Below are 9,511 nucleotides of genomic sequence, written 5' to 3'. Positions count from 1 at the left end.
TCAGAGTGATCACGATCAGATAGTTAATATAGTATATTCCAGTATATTACTATATAATAATATAGTTAATATAGGCCAATGTTATATACATACAACTAGAAGTGTGATTATGTAAACATGTCAGCAGAGAGATTTAGGATAAAACATAAAACATGATATGAGGTCCCTCCCAGAATGATGAGAACAGTGGTGGAGACAGCCAGTCTGGGACACACACAGCTGCAGTTACTCTTGTAACAGTCTCGTAAATCAGGGTCTCCTGTCAGGCAGTTGTCTCTCAATTTAATAGATTCATAAAGAGATGCTGAGGTAGCAACAGCTACGGTAACCGTGGCCTTATCAAGTTCTTTAATATCATTAGTTGCTGTGGTGCACGATTACATTTAAGGCTAATTTTGGTCAGTTTGTTTTTCATTTTCAAGTCATCGAGGTAAATGAAAAACTCAGCTTGAAGACAGAACTTTAGTCTTCCAACCTCGGACTGCATGTTAACTAAACATGCCCATATCTAATCCAAGGCTAACATTAATCCTCTTATAAATGACATTTAATCAATAGGAATATACTTGTTGTAGTTACTGTGGGATGTCCATTAATAATCATCAGTAATCTTGGCACTTACAATACAGTACAGTACCGTATGATCATTGATCAGTGGTGTCTCCTGGCTGTTAGCTGATATCCATTTATACAGCTTGGTTTTGTACAGGATGTCATGTCAGTTTTGTCCCAGTTGTCTGGCTGGTTTAACATTTGTGAATGTTGTAGTATGTGTAGGTGTAGAACTGTGGAAAATGATCTCTGACCAAATTCTCTCTTTTCTTGTTGACTTTCTCTTCATTGTCTTTGTCTTCCTGCAGCATGGAGGAGAGTGACCTGCTGAAGGAGAGGCTCCAGGCCATCACTGTAAAACTTTTCTCTTCTTTGCTCAGTATCTTCTTAAGAAAACACTAACGTTGGAGTTCTGTAGCCATGCCTATTGTATCTGTTACACTTAAATAACTGAAACACATCATCACCTGTACTTATCATTTTATTCCAACAATATATTGTAAATTGTAATAGCTGTGTAAATTTACTAATTTAAGAATTTGTGTTTGATGGAATAGGAGAAACACCGTATTCAAGAGGATATTAGAAAGAAGAAACTGGAACTGGACCAAGAGAAACTCAAACTACAGTATCTAAAGGTTATTAAAGTCATTCACATTTAAACGCTGTCTGATTAAATCTATAAGTGGTCAGCAGTGACAACAGATGTGGAATACGCTATGGTAAACTGTTGGGTATTACGTCTTATTAGTAGGACCTGTAGGGTCTGTAGTTATCATCCCATCCATCCATTTGACCACCACTGATAGTATTTCTAGTCTGGCCATTGTCCATGTTGTGAACCTCATGTCCTGCTGTCCTTTGAACATCAACAGAAAAAGGCTCTGAGAGAGCAGTGGCTGCTACATGACTCAGCTTCCCATAGTGCAGCAGACTCCAGGCAGCTGCAGAGCCATTTGTCTGACCAGCAGCAGGCCAGAGCACTACAGCTCAGCATCTACAGGTACAAAGTATCTATACCACAGGCAAACCCATGTTCCCGCAGACACACACATTCTAGTATGATGTTTTGGTTGTTTACCTGCACTACCTTCACTTCCCCATTAGAATGGAAATGGAAGTGGAGTCTCTGGAAAGAAAGGAGACAATGATTTCTACCAATGAGAACCTCATCCTCAACAGACTGAAGGCTGTAGAGAAAAGTTCAGAGGACATTATTAAGGTATACACACATAGTTTAATCAACACAGCTGTAGTTTTATTCTTCTCTTATTCTTTTATTCTGTCTGTATTCCAGGAGGTCCAGGACAGCTTTGTTCCTGGTAAGTTGTGACAACACTTGTGATGTTTCTGATGTTATGAGCCATTAAATGCTAACAGTTGTGTTTTCTGTCCCAGAACCATTACAGGTCACCATGGCGGTCCCTGATGTCCCAGAATCACTTTCTCCAACAGCCAGCCAGCCAGAACATAACACTACTAAAAAGAGTGAGACCGTTTTTACACATGTCTGTTAAGTCATTCATAGCACATTGTACCTTGAAGCTGAGTGGAAATATACAAGAGTTGGGTTCGACTCATAGCCCTGTATTTTAATAGTAAAGAACATTCAAGAACAACTCCACTGAAAACCCACTTTATGAGCAATCATACTTCTGCAACCCTGTGAACACATGGGATAAACATATGGTAATATTCATTCCAGTATCCAAAAGAATAAATATATAAACACAGATCCACAGGTACAGCAATATCCCAAGCTAAACAAATGTAGTGTTACCCTTTTAAAATGTGGAACAGCAGCTGCAGCGATTCTTGCTCGTGGGTTCATTTTATAATACTGTAAATACACATATGGCATTAGGTCAGCATAAACTGCCATTAACACTGACTCTGTTGCCTTCCTTCTTTGTCCCAGCTCTCTTTGCCATGGAGATTAATGTGACTAAAAACATGTTGACTGGGGAGAGCACTGTACTTTCCACTGCATCTGTTCCACCTGAAGAGTTAAACCAACACGCTGGACTTAAGGTTTATGATGACGGCAGGAAGTGTGTTTATGCCCTCAGTTCACAGGAGGTAGGTTCATTTTCTGTCAGCTGTTACTCTGCTATCCTGTGACTTTCGTTCTCTGATTCAAATACTTTGTTACTCTTTAAAGCACAGTGAGTAGTGCAAATACAAGACCATTTACCATTTTCCATTACTTTACCCTATGTGTCAGTTACTTCATTACTCTGTTGCTTTATGATTCTGGTACTGGTACTCTAATAATAATAACAGTCTTCATTTATAGACACTTTTCAAGATATATGTTATCAAGTGCTTTACACAGCAGAAACAGGTGTGATTTGATGGTCTTGATTAAAAGTGTGGAAGCTGAGTTCTGTACAGTCTAGAGCTGTTCTATTGATTTGGGTTCCACATACTCTGTTACTCTGTGACTACAGGCACACTTTTTGGAATGTGATAACTCTAAAATTTAGTTTAGCCAACGTTTTATTTCTCTTTTATGAACACATTATGGTCTTGTACACAAAAGGTACCAGTCCTGGCGATACTAGCCCGGGGTGGTATTTGGTACAGAAAGGTAATGAAATAAGTGGTATCACACATTACTAGTATTTTGCATGCAAAGACAAATATGTAATATGTGTTTTGTAATTAATGAGCATTAAGTGCAAACAGAATAAGAGAATACACAGTAGAAGTTCAAATCTAGTAGGATTTTGAGCAGACATGTTTTTTTTCTCCACAGGGATTTAGCTGGGACATAAGACAGTTATAGTGCCTCTTGTCTTCTGCTTCTGTCATTGACTTGTCTTTGTGGTGTCTGAACTGTAAGTTCTCTTTGTTTTTACATCTAGGGATCACATGAGCAGAGCTGTATTTCTGAGCTGTCAGCCAATGAGGTCGAACATTTGCTAAGAAGTGCTACAGTGCATCGCCAAGTAAAGCACCAAAACTACCACCCAAATCCCAACAGATGGGAGGGACGCAACTTTCACAGGCACCAATATGAGAGAGACATGGTGCATGGGCATGACCTCAGGAAACAGGGAGGATATTCTAGCAGTCATGTCCTCAGAAGCAACATTCCAGAGAACGACTTCATCTGGCCAAGAAAAGCACATGACGAGCGACGCTATAGTCACCAGGAAAGCCATTATTGCAGGCAAGAATACAGAAACAGCCAGAGCAACCTGAGGGAAAGTCATCACCTTGGAAACCAAAAAGAACTTGGTTATCACTATGGTAACCAGAAAAATTATCATCATGGTTCGTACCAAGTGAGAAATTGTCACAGTGTTCTGGAAGATGAACGTGCTAGGCACCACACCAATGGGGTCACCAGAAGCAGCAGCAGCCGGTTGTTAAATGGAACCAGAACCAATGGCTTTCCTCCGTCTAGATCACATGACCAGGGAATAGTGACAGGCTATCAACCACAGCTCTGCTACACTCCAGCGAATTATATTCCTCTTAGAGATTACATCAGTGTTGACGAGGAAGAGCTTAATCACTACAGCTCACCATACTACCAGACACACAGCCGGCCAAAGAACAGCCACAACCAATCCACAGCTCACAGTGGCCCTGTCCACAAACACAGAGTGCCCTCCCCCCTCTACGGAGATGACACCCCTTACACCATCCTCAACACCTTGGACACCACTGAGCCAGTCACAGCCATCTTCATGGGCTTCCAGACAGCGCAGGATGACAGCGGGCAGATTCCGGAGATTGAGGGCTCCCTCAAGGCCGAGCTGGTCATCATTGAAGACCCTGAAGATAACTGTGAAGACAGCAGCACGAAGGAGAAGAGCCACGGCCAGGTTCCAACAGGAAGCTTGACCAATGGAAAAGTGGCACACGTAGAGGGAGTTGGAGACAGACGGACAGAGAGATGGATAGGAACAGGTAACACAAAGATGCAGAAAAAACACAAGGCATGCTGCAGTGTCTGCTAACTGGACTGATGAATGCATACCTGAGTGTCCAACATTGACTAAATACAAACTAATGACTGGTTTGTTGTCAAATCTTTTGTCCTGTCAAATCACCCATTCAAGTTTCAGAATTCAGGATTCCTTACTACTGTAGGAACAAAATACTTTCTCAGTAATTCCATATGATTTCTTTCAGTAAATTACTATGTAAATATAACTCCATACTGAACAGTGAAGAAGTTGTTATAAACAGTGTCATATAACTGTGCTGCAGTAGTGTTGTGGCTCCCTCTGCTGGTGGTAATGTGAGCAGCTTTAATAGCTCACTGGTAGCAAAGCTGGACCTAGATATAATGAAAAACACTGTATTTCAACTCAGACTGCATGGAATACCCAGGAGGAGCTCAATGACATGACTTATAAGAGTGTTGTGTAGTGCTATATACTATAAAACGTACTACAGTAGTTCACAAAGTAGGTTTCATGATAGCCAGAGTGGTACCCTGAAAAATGCATACAAATGATGTCAGCAGACAGATACTGGTAGATATATGTACCAACCAGCCATTGAGGTGTGATGAATAAACATTCCAATTTTTTAATTTCCCAAAATGAAACATTTGAATGTGAAAAGCAGTATTTACAAATGATTCTGACCATGTGAGCTTAAACCATATGTGTTGTAAAATATCTGACAGATTCACAGCTGCAATAGAAAACACAAGTTCTAAGACAGAGGTTTTTTTGTTTTGTTTCACATTTTGATACTAATGTCAGACATTTGTATGTTTCTGTGTTGAGATGAAGTGCATGTGGAGAAGCATGTAATAATGATGCTAATAAACCTTTGTTACTGACTGATGTTAACTGCTGATGATCTAACCGTGTGTGTGTGTGACATTAATCCTCAGTGATGTGGATCAGCTCAGGTGTCCTCCACAGAGTCATGCTAGGTATCAGTCAGTGTCAGTTCACGTCACCTCATTAGATCCCTGTGTGTGTGTGCATCGAGTTAAATGCCTTTAATACTGGTACATGTATGATTGGCTTTGACAAACAGCCAGCTTTAATTTGTCACTGAATACAATGGTACCGTTATCTACGCCAACACTACCAAACAACACTGAACCTGAAACTGATGGAGCCAGATTAGTCACACTGTTTAAACAGTGTTAAAGGACATTTGTTCTTGGAATCTTTTTGTGAAAGAAACACGACCAAAGAACTGTTATAACTAAAGCAGGCATAGAGGTGGGGAATGAGCTGTTTGGTTCATTTAAGTCCAGTCAGGTGTGAGAAGAACGATCTTATTTCTCCAGGTGAAAATAATCCAAAAACAAGAAAGCAAAGCATCTTCCTGGTTCAGTTTAGTCATGTGTATATGTACACTGAAATATCATGCGCAACATGCATTTAGTGCATTGTTGAGCTTTATAGTGATAAAAAGGACCAGTCTGTTTGGCCTGTTCATACAAAAACACCATTAATACAGGTACTAATGACATAAAAAAAAAGAATCTGTGAAGCTCAGGCAGCTAAATGGAATGCAGCCATCACTCATTGCAGTATTTATCTATACGCTCGTCCTAGTTTGACACCCACACGCCATATTTCAGTCACATTACATCACATATGTTTTCTGCACTCGTCAGGCATTTTGTCAGCTTAGATGGGCTTAATGCCACACACTGATGAGAGTGCTGTGTGTGTGTGTGTGTCTCAGGTACAGAAGAGGAGTGAAACAGATGGCTGAGTATCTAGGTCCTGCTGTGATCCCTGACCGACCTCTTCATCGTCAGCCAGTGATGCTGCCTTCATCTAGCAAAGTTTCTTTATTTGCCATGTCTTGTGTGCCGTTTCCTCATGCAGAGCTCTAGTCATATGCACAACATGATGCTCGCGGTTACACTCTTCTTTAATGTTATCATCAGACATCGTCAGAGTCTTTGTATCTTCCTGGTAACTCATTTCCAAGAACTTCACTTGCTGCCTTCACTCCTTGTGGAATCTCTCTGCCTCTAGTGTGGTCTCCAGTCAGGTCAGATGATTGATGTGGTCCACCTCTCCACCCTGAACATCAATTTAGCTGTTTTGGCAGAACATTCAGGATCACTGTCCTGCTGAGTGACTTTTTATGCATTTGTCTGAAGGAGAGGACATAGAACGCTCCTGAATACCTCTGCAATCATCCAGCATCCAAAAAGGAGCTGAGAATCCATCAGTTTATTCTTTCTCTACTCCAATTAATATACATTCACAAACACATGATGCTGTGCATTTTACACGTCCTAATGTTTCATTGCAATCATTATATTCATAACCATGTTTTCCCACAATTCATAGAATGCATCAAATGTAGGTGACGGTGTAACCAACCTTTGAAAATTCATTCTGTTCATCAGACTTTCTAATGTTATGCTATAAGACATCTCCTGACATCAGTAATAATGAGAAATGAAAAGCAATTACACGTTTGGCTTAGCCTCACTCAGTCCTTATTAGAATATGATTGATACATTTATGGAAGGGGGAAGTCAGGGACTGGCTTCCAGGCTACCTTTGACCTGTAACAGACAGAAATGGATTTAAACATCTGTAGATCCAATTGCAGCTGATGACACCAACAGCACCTATGACGACGTGTGTCCCAGCTGAAGATTCGTGTACCATCACAAGGTTCTTTGACATTTGTCTCTTTGCATGCAAAAAAAAGTTCTGTCTGAGTTTCTTGGGTTTTGTTTTCTTTATGGGAGGTGGACATATATTTGTCCACTTGTATTGTTTTGGACTGTGTTCTATCACTGTCCAGCTGTCATGACGCAGATTAGAGAAAAGAGAAAAGTGAGATGTTTTCTTAGACTTTTTACGCCCTGGGTTGTGACTCTCAGGCTGCACACAATTCTCCCACTCTGTGCTGGAGCTCATACACAAGATCTGCAGACACAGACTCAAGGCTGCTTTTAGTATGTTGTTCTTTTCTTGGTTGTTTACAGTTAATATCTATCTATAAGAGGCTAGAAAAAAAGAAAATCAGTCAATCAGTCAAAGATAAGACAATGTAAGACAGGGCTCTGTCTATGGATGCAGCATTATCATTAAGTGTCAGGTTTCCATCTATGGGTCTACACACAATTCTAGATTAAATGTATATATGTATAGTTATTGTTGAATTAACATCATCAATGAGAGCCTGATTGATGGATAAACTGATTTTCAATGATGTCTGCGCCTCTGACGTCACTGTTCGTTCAATCCCTAAATTAAAATCTGATGTTTGTATGGTTCCTGTTAGAGAACATATTTCATGCAGAAAGTTGTTGATCTAAAGTAAAAAGGTGAAAGAGGGGGTTTGTGACTGACTTAATGTTTGCAAACCTTCTATGTCCCATCACCAAAATGGTTCAATGATAAAATAAGACACACACAGTGGCAATCAATAGTCACACGCTTTATTGAAGATTACCAGACCTTTCATTTGGCAATAATGAATAACTGAAACTCAAGGCAAACAAACAGAATCATAGTAGATGACACTACTGAGGAAAACAGTCCGTAGTGATTATCCCAGCAAGTTCCCTCTGCATTCACCAAAAAGTGGCAAGAAAAACTGAAAACGTGACTAAATGCACTCTCTTTCAAAAACTAATGCTAATAACGTGTTTTAAATAGTATCGATGCCGTAAACTGCATTTAAACTAAACCTGGAAACAAAAACAGGTATGGATGTGGATACAAGTTCCCAACTACCATAAAATCAAAGGGCAAACACTGAGCATACAGTAGTGTGTAATAGGTGATATCATACAGTATATCTAACACAGTGACAAAACAACATGCTGAGCTTTACATCTCCCTCTATTTGACATGACAGCTCTCACTGTCACAGCTTGAAGCTTCAAAGGGACTGTTCAGATTTTGTCAAGTGGACCTGAATGCAACACCTATTCATACAATGTAACAATCAAACTAGTTTTAACCTTCATTAAGTCTGAGACAAAAATATAGACTTCTTCATTAAACTGTATTAAATAAAACGTGGACTAGGCTGTCTGACAAACTCTAAGCTATTGCCTTTCTCTCGATCTTGCAATTCCATCTGAAGGATGCCGATTTCATTGGTCATACATGCATTCAAACACGGGAAATGTTTGTGTGAAATCATATTTATGGTGTGCAATTAGAAAAGGCAATAAAGACTCAAGAGAAATTTACTCCAACTTGGATTTGGATTTAGTGACTCACATTTAAATTCTGACTTGGTAGTGATTGTGACAAGCATTTTGATTTAAGTAACAACTGGAGGCATATATTCATTTTAGAATTGTTTCAATTACAAGGACAATATTCACAAAGTTCAAAGAGGTTGGCTGATCTGGCAGCTACCAAGGCTTGAGGTTGAAGCTAGTGCAGAAGTACTTCAAAGTGCAATGCCACCAACAGCCACTCTCAAACTGTCAACTTCTCCCTAAATGTTCAATATCTCTTTTCACCCCACTGAGTCATTATAGCCTTTTTTGATATATTTGGGCCCTCTAATGCCAGTAGTTATTCTAAACATTATTGCTCCATTAATGACATTTGAAGGTTTAACTCTGACATAACTGTATGTTAGTTTAATGTTGTATATAATTCAAATATTTGCCCTGTTAGGGCGATGAAGCTGAACAAATGAGCCAAAGTGAACATTAGACCAGGTTTGGACTGGCTGGTGTTTATAGGAAGATAGTTTTTTCTTAGCGCCAATGTGATGGGAAGTATTCACAGAGTGTTTTGTGCCGTCCTGGATCCAAATTCAGTAGCCAGCAACTCTGGATTTTAAACTCACTCCATGCAAACCAATGGTGGATGTCACACCTCACTACTTTCATCCATTATAACAACCAAATCACTGATAACATAGGAAATGAAGAATTCTTATATTAAGATAGTCTTACAATGACTATGAGCTTGGCCTCTAAACATTTAGGGCAGAAAATCTACGTAGATACCGGCTACATCATTTGTGCAGA

The 9,511-nt window shown here is 39.8% G+C and overlaps 1 protein-coding gene across 1 annotated transcript; it reads left to right on the top strand.

The window, feature by feature from the left end:
* Nucleotides 1–758: 758 nt before the first annotated feature.
* On the top strand, nucleotides 759–6,664 carry LOC311489126 (uncharacterized protein; the record flags this gene model as incomplete). The annotated part of the gene is made up of 9 exons (XM_084546073.1): nucleotides 759–906; nucleotides 1,110–1,190; nucleotides 1,428–1,555; nucleotides 1,660–1,774; nucleotides 1,850–1,874; nucleotides 1,951–2,040; nucleotides 2,471–2,631; nucleotides 3,420–4,473; nucleotides 6,564–6,664. Exons 1-9 carry the CDS (start codon nucleotides 862–864, stop codon nucleotides 6,662–6,664), a joined length of 1,800 nt encoding a protein of 599 aa, XP_084402199.1. The 5' UTR covers nucleotides 759–861.
* Between the last annotated feature and the right edge of the window lie 2,847 nt (nucleotides 6,665–9,511).

The sequence above is a fragment of the Chelon labrosus genome, assembly GCF_963514085.1.
Source record: "Chelon labrosus genome assembly, chromosome: 6".
NCBI lineage: Eukaryota > Metazoa > Chordata > Actinopteri > Mugiliformes > Mugilidae > Chelon > Chelon labrosus.
The sequence above is the reverse complement of the archived record's forward strand: the minus strand, read 5'-3'. Positions and strand labels throughout refer to the sequence as shown.